This window comes from Phasianus colchicus, chromosome 4 (assembly GCF_987193195.1).
Source record: "Phasianus colchicus chromosome 4, bPhaCol1.hap1.1, whole genome shotgun sequence".
NCBI classification, from domain to species: domain Eukaryota; kingdom Metazoa; phylum Chordata; class Aves; order Galliformes; family Phasianidae; genus Phasianus; species Phasianus colchicus.
Genome location: NC_143439.1, coordinates 39,575,704 through 39,594,216, shown reverse-complemented (window position 1 = coordinate 39,594,216; position 18,513 = coordinate 39,575,704). Strand labels below are relative to the sequence as shown.

Sequence of the window (18,513 nt, the reverse complement as noted above, 5' to 3'; positions counted from 1 at the left end):
GCCAGTGGACAGCAATGAGGAGAGCTGCCCCAAAGAGCTGAGCTTCAAGGTAGACCCGGAATACAGTGGCGACTTCTGTCTGACTGCTGACTCTGTCTTTGAGTCTTTGGTAAGTCAGCCTACCTCTTCATCGAGATCTGGGTGATGGGGCTGAAGCTGGTCTTCATGCATGTACTCTTCATGCATCGGTCCTTCTCTTTTATGGATGACTTTGTGATAGTCTCTTTTTTTAAAAAAGAGCATTTGTGTCAGGCCTGAGAAGTGTAAAACATTTGCTTCATTCCAGTTGTTTTACTTCATTCCAAACTGCAGGACATCCACACCATCTTCTCTCAGAGATCTGTCTTATCCTCATAGCGACACATACATGAAGCTCTCTGGCTGTCAAGGTACGGCTTACATCCTAAGTGTATAACTGCATCAAACAACAGCTGAACAATTGATTCACAAGCTGCAAGCAAAGAGGCATTCAGTTAGAAGTACTCTTCAGATAGGATACAAAACTAATAGGCATGACTCTGGCAAACTGAGAAGGATTTTAAAAAGCAATCTTTTCTGAGCATAGCAAACAGGCTGTCAAAAGAAAGAGTGAACTGATATAGAATCAGCTAAACTGTGATTAAAGATTTTTCACATACCAGTCAGAACACTCAAGATGATTCACTGGCTATGGAATGTTATCAGTGTTAAAAATATCACTCAGTTTTGGAAAGATGAAAGAACTGTTCCACCTTCTACTTTCCCAATTTATCACAGAACCATAGAATGGCCTGGGTTGAAAAGGACAACAATGATCACTGAGTTTCTACCCCTTGCTATGTGCAGGGTCGCCAACTACCAGACCAGGCTGCCCAGAGCCACATCCAGCCCAGCCTTGAATGCCTCCGGGGATGGGGTATCTACAACTTCCTTGGGCAACCTGTTCCATTGTGTCACCACCCTCTGAGTGAAAAACTTTCTCCTAATCTCTGACCTAAACCTCCCCCTTGTCTAATCACTATCCATCCTCGTAAACAGCCGTATTTATGCAAAGGTTGCTATCTTTAATAGGAGCTCAACGGAAATGAGTAAATATTCACCAGTTCTGACAAAGCAGAAACATGACCTCTTTGCAGTTACATGAATTTGAGAAGTTCAAACACAGGCTTATTCTAAAAACTGATTATTTTCAGTGGGACTCTTTACTGAGAAAGAGCCATTGTCTAAATTAAGTGTGGTTATGTCATGTATTGATCAGATGTGGGCCAACAACAGAAGGAATCTAATCACAGGATTATAGGCTGTTCAGGAAAAACCTAAAATGTATGCACTAAGGGATAGTATTCTACTATAATAATATATTATTTTAATACCTTTCACAAAAGGAAACAATTCGGTATTTTCCTACTGTTTATATGTAATAGACCTCTAGAAATCAGTCATTAAAACAGCAAACATTCAGCTACACTACAGCAAATGCAACAATTATAGTGTGTTTTGATAATCCTAGAAGGGAAGCCTTATTTTTTCAGCTCAAGGTTAGTTTTAACTCTGATCATTTTCCTATGCTGTGTAATTGCTCAGCTGCACAAGTGTCTTGGCTGCATACAAAAGGACAGAACAAGGCACCTTTCAGCAACAGCATCAGTTTATGGAAATGTAGCATTACTGTGCAGCAAAAAGATTCTTTGCCAGACAAGCTTAGTAAAACTCGGGGGCAAAAAAAAAAAAAAGGCATTTATCAGACTTACCCTGTACGTTCTCGGATATCCCAAGTGTTTTCTGCACATCTCTGCAAATTTTGGAGAGGCAGGACTGAAATTGCTCATCACAGTCATTTTTTTTATTGCCACAAGTATCATAACATCTATCATGGTGATTGCAGCACTTTGTCATCAAAGGGATACCAATGTCAAACTGTGGGGAAAATCCCACATGCACCATGAGTAATGTATAAGAGAAAAGAAAGAGTCTATGAACATGATAGAGTATAAAAGTTAGAAAACAAAAACTGATGTAATCAGCAGCTGTCATTCACTTATCTCTATCATTTGCTGTTCACTAAGCTGTGCTGGTTTGACCCCAGCTAGCAGCCAAATACCCACATAGTTGCCTGCTTAACCCCTGCCCCTCACAGGTCAGGGTAGACAACAGGCAGATCAAAAACAAGAAAACATGTAGTTCTAGACAGAAGTTTAATAAGTGAGCGGAAAAGGGGAAAGCCACTCAAAATAAGCCATGCAAAAGCAGTCACTCACCAACCCCTCATGCCCAGCCTATCCCTCAGAAACCAACCTCCTCCCCCTCTGCCCCTTCTCTATCCACAGCAGTTGTATCGCCAAGCATGATGTTACATGGTAGGGAACATCCCTTTAGCTTCTGAGTGTCTCAACTGCGTCCCCTCCCAGCTCCTTGCCTAGCCCCAGCCTACTCACTGGGCACAGTAATGAAACAAGGGCAAGTCTGAGTGCTGTGCAAGCACTGCTCAGCAGCAGACATCAATCATGTGTTATCAACACTGGTTTAGCCCCAAATCACAAGCATGGTGTGGGCTGCTAGGAAGACAGTTAACTTCATCCCGGTCAGACCCAGTACAGCAGCTAGTTGCTATTGATGTTGATGATGAAAATGTTTATGCTATGTTTACCTATAATACTAACATTTTCCATGCGTTGTTGCCAAAGCATATGCCCAAGCTAATAAAAGCAGGGACATAGCACACAGGTGCTGTCTCATCCTTAGAAAGTGGGAGGAATAACACCACCCAGCTCAAGGAAAGGCATATGAAAAAGCACACAGACACAGAAACCCCCAAATGGACTTACATGAACTCCAAATAGAGGTGATCCACAACCACTCGGCGGTGAAGGCTTATATCCATAGCGAGGAAAGGGCTTTGATCCTGAAAAAGATAATTTCTAGTGCTTCAAAACGTTTTTTTTTTCCAGATTTTTAGCACTGTCAAAACTCAGCACAGACATTCTGATGGGCCTGAGACAGCACCACCTGTACATCTGATATAAGCACCTCAACGTCAGCAACTCTTACCAAATTAAAAGAACTAAGCACTTTATAAATAATTCAAAAATAATAATAAAACAAGGAGAAGGCACCTGAGCAAATATTCACTTTAGATTTCAAGTTAAAAAAAGCCTCGAGTGACTGAAACTGATATATCACACATACTATTACATTAAAAAAAAAAAAACAAAAACAGAGGTTCTTTGAAGAATTAATGAACTTACTTCAAGGTAGCTTAAATGCAATGAAGAACACTATTGTGATGTTTTCAGCTCAACCTTTGCAACCCTCTGGCAGGCAGCACGGCGCTGCTCGGGCTCAGCCTGCCGGTCCGCCGGCTGCCGGCTCCCCGCACACGCCGCTGGAGGCGGGTAAGGCCGCCGCTCCCGGAGCGGAGCGGGGCAGGACGGCACAGCGAAGCCCGCTGCTGGAGCTACAGACGGCTGCCGGAGGGGTCCCTCCCGCCCGCCCTGCCGCTCGTCTCACCGTCGCTGCATTTGTACTGGCAGAGGCCGTCCTCGCCGCCCAGAAGGTCGAGCGCCGCGTTGAGGTACACGTCGATCTTGTGCACGCCGTTCCGGATGGTTTTCAGCGTCATCCTCCAGTCCGGGGTCTGCGGCGCCTCCTGGCTCCGGGCCGCCGGCGGCCGCGGGCCCACCCAGGCACCCGCCATCAGCAGCGGCAGCAGCAGCAGGGCGCGGGCCATGCCCGCCGAGCAGCGCAGCGCCCCGCCTCGCCTCGCCCCGCCGGGCGCTCGCTAAGCCCCCGCCGCACGGCCGCAGCGCTCCGCACGCACGGCCCAGCCCGCCGCCATCGGCCCCGCGGGCGCCGCCCCGACGGCTGGGCGGGACTGCGGGCAGGGCGCGGCCTGCTGGGGAGCGCGGCTGGAGTCCGTTCGCGGCCCGGCGTCGCTGTGTGCGGTGCCGGGAGCGGAGCCGTTCCGGCGTCTTTCCACGTGCGAGCGGTTCGCTTTCAGGTAACGGCACCGAGCCGCGCGGTGCGGCCGCAAGTAGGGCGGTGCGGGAGGACCTCTGTTCAGCACCGAAGGCCCAGCGTTGGGGTGCTGACTGGCACCCCGTGAGTCCCCTGCTCTAACGCCGCGTTCTGCGCTTCTTAGGTGAGGCAGGGTGGAACCACGCGGGAGTCGTTTTAATTTCTGCAGCGAAAGCCTTGTTTTAAGACGTGTGGAATTCCCCAGAATACAGGCATAGTAGGATTTTAGGACACGGGTAACTGCAGGGGACGGGAAATGTAAAGAACGCGGACAGGCGAGATGAAAAGTACCTGGTAAATGCTGCTGCGTGTTCGGGCTTTTGTTTGCTTGTTTGTTTTTCCTCTTCACTCTTAACGTTCGGTATTGTTAACTGGAGGAATACTAGGAAAAGCTGTAAGCAGGCGTTGTCAGACGGAAGAGGGAGCTCTTGCCGCACCTATCCTGGAAAGTGCCGTCCCTGAGGTTGCTGTACGGAAGCCCTCCTTCGGCGGAGCGGTTCCTGGGAAGGGGAGTTGTGCTCACATGCATTCCCGAATGGAAAGCCTTGGTAGGGGCGGGTAAGGAAAGCAGTCTCTACGCTTACTTTGCTAGGAGGTGAACGACTTGCCCCAATTCATGCTGATGTGGCTTTTTTTTTTTTTTTTTTTTTTTTTACAACTCAGTGGAGGATGAAGTCAGTGAAAATGTAAAAATGTTGCCTGAAGTACATAATGGTGAATCATTAAAAACCAAACCCCAGACAAACCTCCAAATTCACAAAACTTGTGCAGAACCCACCCTTTCCCCCCCCCCCCAACATCTTTGTGTGAGCATATGCTATTTATTTGGTGGGACAGCTGATTAAAAGGAATGAAGCAAAATAGGGCTTCAAGCACTTGTAAACTGGAATCCAGCAAAGTGTGTTACAAACTGTTGCACAGTTTGACAGGACTGAAATGGTTCTGAAGTCATTTGTACCAATACAAAAGCCAACTACTGGCTTTTAAAAAAGTGCCAGAACTTTCCTAATGGACTCAGGGCCTACCCTACCTACCACATCATTCTCTTTGTGGGTAACTTTTTGAATAACTGCATGGCTGAACTTCCCATGACTGCATAGCACAAGATCAGGACCCTGTAAGGATGTGTTTTTTCTTTGTTACTCATCAAAACATCAACAGATCTCACAGTCATGTTCAGTTCATCACATGGTCTGAAGTTCTGTTTCTGGGTAAGCCAAAAGGATCATCTGCCCAGCAAAGCTCAGGGTTTCTAATGACCTACACCTTGACACAATGGAATTGCTTTTACATTCTCTGGTTGCTGTCCTTTCTGTGTTATTCATATATTGCTAGTGCAGTTGGTTTTCTGACCACTGCTTTCAGTACGGTTGTCCATTTAAAATAAACAGTTACTACTGAAAGCGGTGTGAAATGAGGTGAGAGAGAAAAGAAATAACAACAACAAAAAGTTGTCCCTGCAGTAAACATGGTTTTATTAGATAATTTTGCTGTGGATTTATATGACTGTAAAACTCTTCCGTACAGACTTCTGTAAAACTGTTGTATTTGTAGAGAGCTGAACATTTTCAAACTACTTTATTTCAAGATTTGTACTAATAGTTGCTAAGGTATATGGCTGCTATTGTAAAAATAGACTAGTGTTCATTTCTGTGTGGATGATAACAAGCGTTTAGTTTCCTGAGCTTCAGATATTATATCGTGCAATGAGACTCCTTGTCACATGGTGGCTAATCCAGTCGTAGTAGCTGGCAACTTGTGTGTAGACGCCAGGGTGACCAGCCTCCCCGCAGTTTTCACCCCAACTCACAACACCCCAGACATATGCCACGTTTTCTGCATCAAAGCAGACCAGGGGACCTCCTGAATCACCTTTGCAACTGTCAATGGAGCCATCATAAGTACCTGCAGCAAAAACAACAACTCAGAAGTAAGCTTATATGCAAACTAGCACGTAAAGTAGAGCCCAGGAGGCTTTTTAAATCCGTATCACTTCTGGACAGGTGTCTGCCTAACAGTCACTAGTACTGGAAGTTCCCAACCTCTTTGATCTACTACTTCTTAATTATTTTGAAGTGTGGGCCCCTTCTTTATAATTTTGGTTGGGCCAAAAGCTCATTTGCTTTCACATCAGGAATGTGATTCTTGTTATACCCTGTGTAACAGAGAAGAATTGAGATGTATTGTTTGTTATATCATTAGAAGTAGCTTATAAAAAGGGGACAGAAGGTAGAATAAAAGGGTAAAGATTATTAGACTGATCCGTCTGGAAATTAAGCTATCATAATATGCATGTTCCTCTACATCTGCTATTAATGTCCTCTCTACCCAGTAATACATTGGCCAATTTCCTCTGAGCTATGCAGAAGCAGAAGCCTCAAAATTAATTTCTCTACAAGCTTTATGGCAAAAGGTGGGCAGGTCCAAGGATAGTAATGAATGATGAGCTACAAGAGAGTGCAACTCCAGTGTTTAACTGGAGCCCTTGAGAGGGCACTTGAAGTGTGGACCACCTGGAGCACCAGGTGACATCTCTGAGACCCAACATATGGGCTGTGGTGCTGTCTACAAGTTTCTGGGGTTTTGAAGCTACTTGTTGTTTAGCAAATGTAGTTGTTGTAAAAAATAATAATAAAATAAAATTAAAAAAAAAAGAGGAAAGAATATGATATTGGCAAAAATTTTCTAGAGAGTTGGAATACATTTTATGCTTTGTCTCATAGACTCAGTAGAAGTGTGTAAAGATTTAAGTCTTTAACTCCTTCTTTTTACCTGGTTGATTGATCTAGTAAGAAGGAGCCCATACTAAGTAAGATTGCCGATGTTTTTAAATATGTAACCTCTTTCTTGAGTCTCTGCATTACTGAGAAAGAGTTTTGTGAATGTTTCAGGATTGGAAAGACTAATTGTATGAAACTAGATTTTGTTGCCCATACTCAGTTGTATTAACATTACCTTGTATCAGTAACTTCAGCAGATACCAGTCCTTAATTCCAAAATTTATATCTGCATTCACATTGTACTGAATTTATTCACAAATGGTTAAGCTTTTATATCCAGTTTTGATTCGTCTTGTTATGTAGTTTGTTTAAATACTGCCTTTACTTCAGAGTTAAAGAACAGTTGAAACTATCTGTCCTGTAAGTTGAAAACTCATTGCTCTTTAAGACATGTGTTTGGCAATACCTTTTGTTACTAGAAAAGCAAAAATGTGTACTCAAAATGCTTATTTTAGCATTAGGAATGACAACCAGTTTCCTGGCCAGACTAATCTTTGTTTGAAAAGTTTATAGTATTTTTCCTGGGGTGTGATTTAGTGGTAGAAAACATCTCAGTAGATGAATAGTCACATGCTAGTCAGCAGGACTGTGAATGTGCTCCAAAAAAGGCATTTGCTTTATTACGTTCCTGACCAGAATAAAATAGAGGTAGGAGGAAGTTCAGTGGGCTGTGAAGTGCTTGTGTGTTTAGAAAACATGACTCCAACTGTGTGCTAAAATTTGCCCACAGTCACTGAAACTTGGCATACAGTCACCATAACTGTTTATAATTAGATAGTTAACAACAGATGACTGTAGGCTCCAGTGGCTAGTGCTTTGCAAATGACAATGTTGTTGCATTTGTTTTATTGCATTTTCCAAGTCTAAAAGATTCCCAGCCAGTATGTCAGACCTTAAAAACTGTGGGCATTATGGTAAGGAAATTATAGTAAGAAAATTCATACTTGCCTGCACATGCCATTTTTTGTAAAAATCGTCCTGGATACATTTCAGAACAATTCTGAAATAAATTAACATTTCCCCATTTGAGCACATATTGTTTGGTATAACCTAGAAAAGAAAATAATAAACTTTTCTAAATTTAAACTGATAAATGTGTATGAAACACTTTTAATATCATAAGTTGAATGTTATAGATTTGTTTATCTATTCAGTGTAATCTTAAATATTATAAACCAGGTGCCTTAATCTGCTGCTAATGCTCACCCCGCATCCATTGCCCATATATTTCAAAATAAAAGCAGAGTGGTTAAATTGCAGTATTAAATGCAGTAGTTTCATTTTTGTGTGTGATTTTTACTCCTTTCCTTTGTTATTTTCTTCATTTTTTTCCTCATGTTCTCCATATCAGGGTTTCCAGACAGTATACTATTGGGAGAAATAACTCTGATCATCTTTGTTACCTCTCTTTCTCAGAAAGATGAGAGGACTGGAACTTGCAGACACAGGTGAGCTATGTAGTACAAGGTTAAGAAGAGGTCCTATTTTGTTCTCTGTGGTAATTCTCAACTTTGTATTTTGTTTATGGACTGCTAGTGCTCTTAGGCCTGGCTGCAGTCATTCTGTGATACAAACCAACTGTTTCCGAAGGCTTCAAAAGTGTGACTGCATTGGGCCTAACCTTCACTGGGTTGAACCTATACATGGTTGAGATGAGATGTGCTGAGCTTCATAACTGCTGATTGCATCTCAGATCCGTTTGGGTAGGGCACAGAGGTCTGGCTGTGACCACGGGCCGTGTGTTAAATACTGTTACCAGGTTTGCACAGATAAACCTAAGATAAATACAAGATTGGCAATCACAGTCACTTCTTCTGGATGCCTCAGAGGTACTAAGCAGCTCTTGTCTTCTTTGAGAAGCATGTACTGCTGTGCAGCACAACAAATAAGTTTTTTGCTTATGCAAATGTTGTCTGAATGCTGCCATCTCACTCCTGCTCTCTTGCTGCACTGTGCTGACACAGATGTGCTGCAGTGGAGTCAGGCTGCAGATAAAGCTGCAAACCGAACATTGCCTTTTACCAGGTTAGTTCTCAAACAGGTGTCCTCCAAACCGATTTACTGGGGCAAGAGAGGAAGCAATACAAAAAAGAGAACTGACAGCCAAATGCCAACAGCCTGTGTTTGCTGTGCTCAGCCTCTTGCAAGTGCTTTGCATGCACCACTCTTCAGCCTTTTCAATATGAGAGCTGACCGCTCTTTGAAAAACATAGATAAAAATAATACATTCTGGTAGTAACCACTGGATCAAATACCTTTCTCTAGTCCCCATCCAGAAACCTTGCATTTATCCCCAGCCTTGAACATATGCTCTGACCAGGGGATACAGGCAGGTGTGCTGTATTTCAGGGAGCACTCTCCTTTTCCATGACCTTTCAGCTCCAGCAGAGCAATGTCATTTTCATATGTTGCAGCATTGTATTTCTCATGGATTATCAGTTGCTTTAGTCTGTAAGTGTCTGTCTCTATGTCATACTCTATTGTATCCAACAGCCCAATCCAGACACGGTATAGATGAACTCGAGTTGATCTGGAAAAAAAGCCAATGAAATAAATATGTTTTGGTACCTCACATGAGCACTGTATGTTTCAATTAGTCTTGAATTTTTGCATTTTATCAAGGTTTTCATAGAATAAAAATTCATATTATACACTATACATATTACATATATAGTTTCTTTCTGGACTTGTATGTTCAGATTGTTCTGAGGCAAGTAGAAGGCTGGTGACACTTATTGCTGAGCTGAAGCTCCTGAAAATCCTGAAGACAGAAAGACAGTACTAAAGGCCAGTGTGTTTAGTGCCCTCACAAAGAGAAAGCAAGGCTTATGCCTCTGATATCAGATGAAAGAAGAATGAGCAAATACACATGGAACACTGGGTTGGCACTCCTGTGCACTCCTGCTGGCTCTGGGGAATATGTGGCAGCAGGGACATTCTTGGGGGAAGGTGCTAGACCTTCCCAGTGCTGAAAGGAGGTAACTCATAATTACGTTTTTGCTCAGTGACAAGATCCTTTGTCTTTGAATCCCTCCCATTGTTAATGTGAGCAAGTCAGTGATTTTAGTTGATGTATTAAATGGGCAAGTAAGAATTAACAACCTAGTAGCTGAGAAGAGGAATAATGCACAGATTCATCTTTTCTACTTTGCAAGGAAATCATTTCTCAGGTTGATGCTTTTACCTGACACAGTGTGCAGCAGTCAGAACCCAACAGCCACCAATATAAACCCCTCCACAGTAGACTGTTGCACCTTCATTGCCAGTGTCTTTAATTGCCACTTGCCAAGGGAATTCACCCTAATAAAATGACACAAACCCAAATAATATGAAATTATCATTGTGCTATTTTTCATGCATAAAGGGAAACGCCATATCAGTTCATCTGCTTGACTAAATCTATTAAAAAATTGTCTGTAATTTGGGCTCTGTTATAAAGGCTCTGTATTCTAAACTACAGTAACTTTGTTGTTTTCTGACATTATGCAGTGTCTCCTTTTCCCCACCTTTCTGTCAAGAATATCCTGAAAAAAAGCAGATGGTATGATCAAACATTACATTTATGACTATAATTATCATACATAGCTATAGTATTAAATATTTTGCTGGATCACTTTCAATGCATACTTGCACTGTAATGCTGTATTGTGTAGCTTGGTGTTTTAACTTATTAACTGTGCTTCTATTTATATTCATTCAGTGCATTGTCACATATGAAATTAATGTTGTAACTGACTTGGTTATTTCTGTACATTTTAACAGAAGGACAATAATGAAATTTAAATTGTTATTGAATGAACACATGAGCTTATATTTGTAAGGTTTGGTTGTGTGTGTGGGGAGGGGGAGAGGGAGGGATATTATTATTTTTTACCTTTCTTGCAGTTTGTCCACCTATGATTCTTTTCCGTCGAGTTAATGTGAGATTTACAACACCACAGTTTATTTGGGGAAGGAACGTCTTTGCCAGTTTTCTTTCTTTAACAAAAAGGAAAAATGTGTCTCAGTTCAAGCATTCATTCTCTCTATTTGGAGACAGACTTGTCTTTACCTTGAAATCATGAGTGCTGTGAGTATGCACAGCAGCAGGAAAGCAAAAGACCCAGAATGTTACATCTGTTTTTGCTTTGAAAATTACTTCTGTCTTAGCATCACATTATTTCTCTTTATTTTCCAGTGCTGATAGCATTCGGGTAAATAATTTCAAAGCAGTTGCCATAGACTTGCTTAGAATTTACCTCTGTCTGTTGCTAATATGTACAGATGTGGATCCTGAGGCAGGATGAATTATTATTATTGTTGTTGAGATTAGTGGAAAGCTAGTCAAATAGTTAAGTCCCAGAGTGTATACTACTAAGCCACAAAGTCTATGTGTCTGAGTGTTGCAGGTCTGGCCAACTGGCTGGTAGCTAGAAAGCCACTAAAAAGAGGGTATGCAGTGGTTTGTGGGGGGTTACTTACCTGCATCCATACTGTGATTTTCATTGTGCTTTGGCTTGCCTGTAGTGGAATAACAGAATACTAAGAATATTTACAAATATTTATATTGTTCTGTTACTTGAATGTTTGGTTGTGTACCATAATCATGGTACATTTTTAACTGGATAAGGTGCATACCATTTCACATATACAGAAATACTCTGTAAGCATGGTGCCTGCTGTTTCCTTTCTTCTTAGGCACTCTTTGCTGCTACAGCTTACAAATGACCTGCATCCAGCAGATACTCTTTAAAAACTACATGATATCTACTCTTCTTTCTTCTTGTCCAGAGGACCATTCTGCAAAGAAATCCTGTGAAATGGCCTCCTTTGTTTTTTGTTTTTGTTTTGTTTTTTAATCTCTAAAGCAATAGACCTCTCTCCTCTACCAGGAAATACCAGAAATTCTTCCTCCTGCCCCATCAATCCCTTGGAGCTTTCTAAAGCCCAAAGGAGCATTAGGTAAAAAGGTAAAAGGATATATATTTTTTTTCTTTCCAATTTAGATGCTGCTGCTCTATATTCTGCGCCTCCTTTAATACTTACTCCTTTTAAGGATAAGGGAGGGTATTCAACAGGAGAGGTAAACTAAATGCTTCCTGAATCTGATTTGTCAGCTTTTATTCAAACAAAATACCCATTGAATTCACTTCCTAAATGGAGGTTGAGGATTGGCTCTGTTCTCATGTTACTGACAGTAATGTTTACTTCTAGGGTTCAGTTTACCTTTACCAATTACCATGTACTGAAAATGTTTACTTTTTGGCTTTACACTTTGTCTCTTATCTAAAATATTCTAAGGTCAAAACAAAACAAGGTATTTTCAATGGTAAGGAGAACAGTACAGATGAACTATTATATTAACAAACTAGTTAAATTAATTCCTTATACACAAGGAGGATATTCCTGCGTACTCCATCTACATTTTCTTCCTTAAAACAGGATACCAGTTTGATAGATGTCCATGCATGCAGAAGTCATAATCTGTTTTAAGTCTCCTAAAACATCATCTGTTTCTTCTGTCCTTTAGTTTTCTTGCCGTTTATTTCTAGTATGAAAGGAAAAGTTTGTAACCTTTTCTTAGTCCCCTAGTATCTGTAACATAACATCAGAAAGACTAATTTTTGCATGCATTTTGGTTTTGTTAATCTGATAAATGACTTAAGAGCACGCATTGTGTGTTTGTAGTTTAATCAAAAGTAAAAGAAAGAAGAACACATCTTAAAAGGAAACCTGAACAGAGAGCTTGAGCTTCATCCTCTCCTGTTAGGCAGTCAATTTCTTTGTTACACACATTCTTATTTGGAATACAGATATTTGATCGACAGTGGAAACTGTTGTTTCTGCATTCTGTAATATAACAGAAGTAAAATGGTAAAGCACAGGACTGTATTATTATTCAGTGACCTCACATAATTAGGGAGCTTCTTAAAATATAAACCCAATAAAATATCCGTGTTATAGGGGACTTTGCTATTTATAAATAGATCCTGAAAGTGGGGTCTCATTTTACTGTCTTGGTGTTTTAAAATTTATACTATTAAGAAAGATCTTATTTTAGTTTGAGGTAGTTCATTAAAAAAAACCAACATGGTTTTGTTTGATTACTGTCAGTTTTGCCCTATTGAAAATACATTTAATTCTGTCTAATACAGTTGGGTTTTGTTTCTTTATTGTTGTTTGTATCGACAGCCTCCTAAATAACATTATTTTTTTATTATTGGAAGAAATCCAGATCCTCAGAGATCAGTTGCTTGCTTTGGAAAATGGCATTATTTATGTTATTATAATTATCTATCAATAGAATCATAGAACTTTTTTGTACTTTCCTATACAGAAACTATAGGGTTTGTTTGTTTGTTTCCAATAGAGACTTCATTGTTACATCACTGTTAGAATTAATTCTTTGTGGGTGGCTTTTTGGTGAAATGTTCTTTAAACAGCTGAGAAAATAAATTATTACCTTTACAGCACAGTTCATCACTTAGGTCTCCACAGTCATTTATACCATCACAGGTTTTAGTCACAGAAATGCACTTGTCATTTGCACAATGGAACTCACTAGCTGAACATTCTGTGCAGTGAGATGAAAATGGAGTTAGTATAGAAATGACTGTAGTTCACAACTGCCCAAGGAAATACTCGGCATACACGTTTTATTCTCTCATCAGTTTGACCTGTCAAAAGTAGGTGACTTAAGGCCTAGTTAAGTAAATAGGAATCTTTTTATTGTTTTCAATTGTTGCCTCATCTTCTAACTTTCAATGTGACTATGTATTTTCTTCCTCCAACTTTCAGTAACCTTGCAAAAGAGAACTTTGTTTCTTCCAGACATGGACTAAAGCAGAAACATTAGCTTCAGTTGATCTCCCAAAGCAAGAACAAAGGAAGAAGTAGGAGGTTGTCGCCTGTCTCCTCATCAGTTAACCTAGGAGAAACAAGAGCTGTGGGATGTAATGTGCCTTGGAAAGGAAGGGGGAACAGCCAGAACCATGGGTGAAATTTGTCCACTTTTGGGTAGTATCTGTCAAGATATTCTAGGAGCAACAGTGCATTATTTTCCAAAGTCATAAACTTAAGATTGCCTCAATTGTCTTAAATGTTTGCAAAAGGATTATTTAAAAAAAAAAAAAATTAAAAGATTTCATTGCAGATTTGTGGTGGCTGAGATTTCAGCAAAATAAATCCTAAATATGTATATTTCAAATAAACTTAACATGAAGAGCATTTAGCAGATTTAAAGCCAAAAAAGCCCTACTAACCTCGGAGAGTTTTCTGGCACTGGAGGCTAACAAATCCCTCATTACTAGCTCTCAATTTCTTCTCTATGTAACATTCGGCAAGACTTGTCTCTAGGCCTCTGCAAGTTATTTGGAAGCAGTGTGATGGTTCTGTGATGTTGTAGTCAGTGTGGTAATATTCAGCACCTCTATAAAGATACAAATAATAATAACAAATTCTGTAATTTCACAATGGATTGTCCTCTGCTCTTATTGTTTAGAATTTGTATGATTTTCCCCAGTGTTAAAGAACTTTGGTAATGGCTAAGGAAATTAAAAAAACAGATTTCCCATGGAGTGTTATAAGAGTAAGGAGGAAAGTAGGAGATATTTACTTTGGAAGAAAAGGTTAAACAAATTGCTAGTTTTTGCCAATTGCATCATAGGACTGGCACTGAATCTGTGACACTCTCATCTCAGTTACTGTGTACGGTGATAGATAGAAACCATCTTGCATGAGGCTGAGTACCGGTGGCGCCATCAAAACCAATGCATATTGAGGAAGCTCAGGCCACTGCAAGATTGGCATTCATTAATCACCTGTATGTAATCCTCTAACATTGTCTCTCTTCTCTCTTAGGAAAATAAGGAATGACTAAATAAATAACTGGAAAGACTTGCAATGGGAGTCAAGGGCTGAATGCTCTGTCCCAGAACAAACCTCTCTCTATGCTATATAAAGAGGTATGAATCAGGACTGGGAAATATTTAATTCTCATCTACAGGAGACAAATTTAGGCACTGTGATAGCATTCTTAGTCTCTGTGTAGGGTTTGAGAGGCAGTCCTATATGGCTCAGTTATGCTGTTGTTTTAAATGATTATGTACAGGATATAGAGTTAACACTTTATGATGACCTCACCATGTAACTCAGATCATTGTATGATTTGGGGAAAAAGAACAAGCTGTTTGTGGCCTCAGCTGTTTCTGGTGGGCAAAGCAAACAATGGTGGCAGGTCAAGGGATGAAGGAAAAAAAACTGTGTTCTGGTTCTTGTTAATCTGGCTGCTGCAAGTAGCAAAACACAGCTGTACTGTTTGGCCAGCCAGTTTAAGAAACTTTTCTCTACAAGCAGTTCATTGATCAGAGCCATTTGGGGATCATCCATCTATGCCCTTTCCCTTATACAGAGTTGAGAGAAAACTCATCTATCAGACTTCAACTTTATTTTAAAAGTAAAATACTAAGCATTTGAGCAGTTGTTATTTGTAAGAAAATGCAGAAATCTGTTTTGGCTTCTGCTTACAGGAAACTTTATTGTAGCCGATATATTGTTCATGAATTTTCTCTTAATAGTTGGCTGACTGACTGACCCTTATATAAGCATCACTATTCGTTCACATCCATTGCAGTCACAGAGAGAGAAATTCCCCGAACTTACAATTCAAAGCCAAGGTGTCTGCAGGCCACATTTGCTTCATCCATAGTCCACATACTGTCACATACAAAAAGGTTCTCTTTATTCACAGGTTTTACTTGAAGCAAATGTGAATCCTTATAGACCAAGGAGATTTTAAATGTTTCTAAAAAAAATAATAAAATCCCATATAAATTTGTATTCTATAGATGTATCTAGTGGAAAGATAGCACAGGAAGAAACCAGACCTGAAGTATGTTGTAGGTATCCAGAGTTCATATGGAATGAACAGTAGGTTGGGAATCAGAAGCTTGAGGTATTACTGCAGATTTTTCTGAGAACTGATGTTATGGCTATGAGCCTGATGCTTTTTCAAAATATACCAGCTTCAGAACAAATGAACATAACAGTTCCTGTTCTGGAAGCATACTTGGAGGACTTCTGAGGAAAGGTTGCATCTTAGTGTAAGACTTTGTTAGAGGACTTTCAGTAGTCAAACAAATGATTGATAGATTTTGAAAAAAAAAAAAAAGATAATAGTACCTGTGGACATGCATTTTCCCTTGTTCAGAAACTTTGCTTCGGGACGTTGACACTCATAGCTCTTTAGGTGGCAGTAAGTATGAAACTGCCTTCCAGTGGTAGAACAAACTGAAGTGCCGTTCTTTGGACACTGGTAAGGAAGCTTACAGAGGCATTTTCCCTCCACACATCGTTCCCATGGGTGACAAAAAACTTTCTTACAGGACTTGTGTGTGTATTTGTTGCTTAAACAGTCTTCTAGGAGGTAAGTGTCTCGCTCAGCTGGCTGACTGTCTTGCTCAACTGGCTGAGCAGGCTCAACATATGAAAACTGTTCTTCTGTATCGTTAGATGCTGCATTCTGCAAGGCACAAATTAAAAACAAACAAACAAAAAAAAAAAAACAAAAAACCCAAACCAAATATTGAACAGGACTAGAGATTACACTAGCAGTTCTGCAGATCCCTTGTATATCTCAGCAAAGTGATTGTGAGCTTTTTCCTACCTTGTAAGAATGGAAGTCCTCTATAGTGTTTTTCCCCTTGTCTTTGAGATATCCACCATATCCACCTTTCTGTTTTTCTGGATTTTTTTTCTTTTTTCTTTTTCAGATCATTCCCCTGGTGTGATTTTCACTATTACTGGTCACCCACAAACTATACTCTTCAAAAATCAGCTGAAGTGTGCAACAGAAGATGATAAACATTTCAAGCCAGTGGTTTATAGCACACCACAACAATGGAACCGTAAGCAAATTAAAATGAGGGGACTTAACAGAATCACACAGAATGGCCAGGGTTGGAAGGGACCTCAAGGATCATGAAGCTCCAACCCCCCTGCCCCCCACCACAGGCAGGGCCACCAACCTCCTCCTTTAATGATAGACCAGGCTGCCCAGGGCCCCATCTAACCTGGGCTTGAACACCTCCAGGGACGGGGCATCCACAACCTCTCTGAACAACCTGTTCCAGCACCTCACCACTCTCATAGTAAAGAATTTCCCCGTGACATCAAACCTAAATTTTCCCTCCTTCAACTTAAAACCATTTCCCCTTGTCCTGCTATTATCTACCCTTTCAAAGAATTGACTTCTGTAAGTTGGCTTAAACACCAGAAAAATGAAATTAAAAAAAAAAAGAGTAGCAACTTGATTTTTTCAAGACCTCTTTATTGACTTTAACTATAGCCAATAACTACTTAGAAACAAATAAATCTAAAATTAATGATTTGTTTCATTGCAAGTAACACGTATAAGTATCTTCAACAAAAGTTAAAATTAAATTCCCCTCCCAGTCCATTTCGTTCCCGTATCTTGGATGGCAGTGGATTTGCAGTGTGGTTTCTGGTTGTTACAGACTGCAAGGAGCGCTCCTGATCTCTCCATCTGACTGTGTGTCTCTAGGTAAGTGATAACACCTATCCCTGCAGCTCTCTGGTTATTCCATTGCTGGCTGAGTGCTTTTGTTCACTAAGATCTGTGGGTAGGGGGAATGTTGAAACGTGAAAAATATGTAGCCAGACTTTGCATAAAGATGAGAAATGTCAGTTGTCAGATGGGATTTATCAGCTTTGAGTGCATCCACTGAATCAACAGAGACAAAGTTTAAAGTTCTCATGAAGAAATCCTGGCCTAAGTAAAGGCAGTGGGAATGTTGCCGGGGCAGAACTTAATCCGAGCCCCTCCCACCCTTTTAAGGGCTGTATAATCTTAATAAATTCTTCCTGTTCTTCTCAGGTCAGTAGAATTCTATGCATTATCTTTAAATTTACATACCAGACTCTGAGCCAGACCCTGCTTGGCTTAACTCCCATACTGCACTAGTCGTTTCTCCTTAGTTTTGACTGAGTAGCAACAGAAGGTGCTGATCTTTATCTACGGGTTTTTCTGAAAAGCTCAGAGTTTGCTGAACAAGGGGCCCATCAGGACTTCCTGAGAGGCTTTTGCCAGAAGGGATTTTACAACAAAAGCTTTCTGAGCTGAGCCACACTTGCATGTTGGGTTTAGCATAGGATCCCGATTATAAGATTTTCCAGAAGCCTGTTAATGTAAACCTCAGATAGAACCAATACATGGAGGAGAAACAACAAGATTCAAATTCTCAAACTGGACTATAACAAATGTACAAAATGCAAACGCTACAAAAGGAAATAATAATTTAAAAAATCTCTTTCTGTTTTTGTAATAATAAACTGTTTTAACTGTTTGCTGTTTTTTTGTTGTTGTTGTTTATTTCTAAATAAGCGGATACCACAGTAAAATCAGTTCTTACCTGTGCTCGACAGAAAGAAAAGAAAGAGAAGCAAACCAAGAAAACCGCAACCACTCTCATGTTGAAGTTTTATCTCTTTGTAGAGAAATTCCCCTGGCCAGGATTTTCCCAATCGCCAGTTATTAGGTTTGTGTTTAATTTTTAACCATTGGTAAAACACTTTGAAGTGGACTCAGAAACAATTACAGGAGCATGAGAGACTAACGGATGAATCTGATCTCTCCACACGGATCCCACCCCATTTAACCTGTTATACTGTAAATAGAGAACCAAAGCCAACGATTACAAGGGAGCGCTCAGCAGGGTCTCTCGCTCCCCTCCGGTTGCCAAAG

At 40.4% G+C, this 18,513-nt stretch overlaps 2 protein-coding genes and 1 long non-coding RNA gene across 4 annotated transcripts; 1 reads left to right on the top strand and 2 right to left on the bottom strand.

Moving 5' to 3' along the window:
* Nucleotides 1–323: 323 nt before the first annotated feature.
* Nucleotides 324–3,881, bottom strand: PLA2G12A (phospholipase A2 group XIIA). Its single transcript, XM_031596953.2, has 4 exons — nt 3,487–3,881; nt 2,805–2,881; nt 1,731–1,896; nt 324–451 (listed from the first exon to the last, which is right to left on the bottom strand). Exons 1-4 carry the CDS (start codon nt 3,704–3,706, stop codon nt 333–335), a joined length of 582 nt encoding a protein of 193 aa, XP_031452813.2. The 5' UTR covers nt 3,707–3,881; the 3' UTR covers nt 324–332.
* A 237-nt stretch (nt 3,882–4,118) lies between these two features.
* LOC149918202 (uncharacterized) lies at nt 4,119–17,313 on the top strand. Of its 2 annotated transcripts, XR_016466096.1 has the most exons (5): nt 4,119–4,551; nt 8,125–8,221; nt 14,613–14,716; nt 16,523–16,657; nt 17,205–17,313. It is a non-coding gene; the product is annotated as an uncharacterized LOC149918202 (long non-coding RNA). The 2 variants fall into 2 exon arrangements; XR_016466095.1 differs by lacking the exon at nt 17,205–17,313 and having other exon boundaries at nt 16,523–17,180.
* On the bottom strand, nt 4,619–18,322 carry CFI (complement factor I). Its single transcript, XM_031596954.2, has 12 exons — nt 18,182–18,322; nt 15,933–16,272; nt 15,414–15,555; nt 14,015–14,181; nt 13,216–13,326; nt 12,486–12,602; nt 11,235–11,273; nt 10,648–10,751; nt 9,958–10,073; nt 9,029–9,303; nt 7,722–7,823; nt 4,619–5,898 (listed from the first exon to the last, which is right to left on the bottom strand). The coding sequence occupies exons 1-12, from the start codon at nt 18,239–18,241 to the stop codon at nt 5,681–5,683; spliced, it is 1,791 nt and encodes a 596-aa protein (XP_031452814.2). The 5' UTR covers nt 18,242–18,322; the 3' UTR covers nt 4,619–5,680.
* Between the last annotated feature and the right edge of the window lie 191 nt (nt 18,323–18,513).

Coding starts and splice junctions, on each gene's coding strand:
- PLA2G12A (XM_031596953.2), bottom strand. CDS start 3,706: ATGGCCCGCGCCCTGCTGCTGCTGCCGCTGCTGATGGCGGGTGCCTGG. Junction 2,882..3,486: donor CCAGTACAAATGCAGCGACG/GTGAGACGAGCG, acceptor TATCTTTTTCAG/GATCAAAGCCCTTTCCTCGC. Junction 1,897..2,804: donor CACCTCTATTTGGAGTTCAT/GTAAGTCCATTT, acceptor TTTTCCCCACAG/TTTGACATTGGTATCCCTTT.
- CFI (XM_031596954.2), bottom strand. CDS start 18,241: ATGAGAGTGGTTGCGGTTTTCTTGGTTTGCTTCTCTTTCTTTTCTTTC. Junction 16,273..18,181: donor TTTCTTTCTGTCGAGCACAG/GTAAGAACTGAT, acceptor TGTGCCTTGCAG/AATGCAGCATCTAACGATAC. Junction 12,603..13,215: donor TGATGAACTGTGCTGTAAAG/GTAATAATTTAT, acceptor GTTATATTACAG/AATGCAGAAACAACAGTTTC.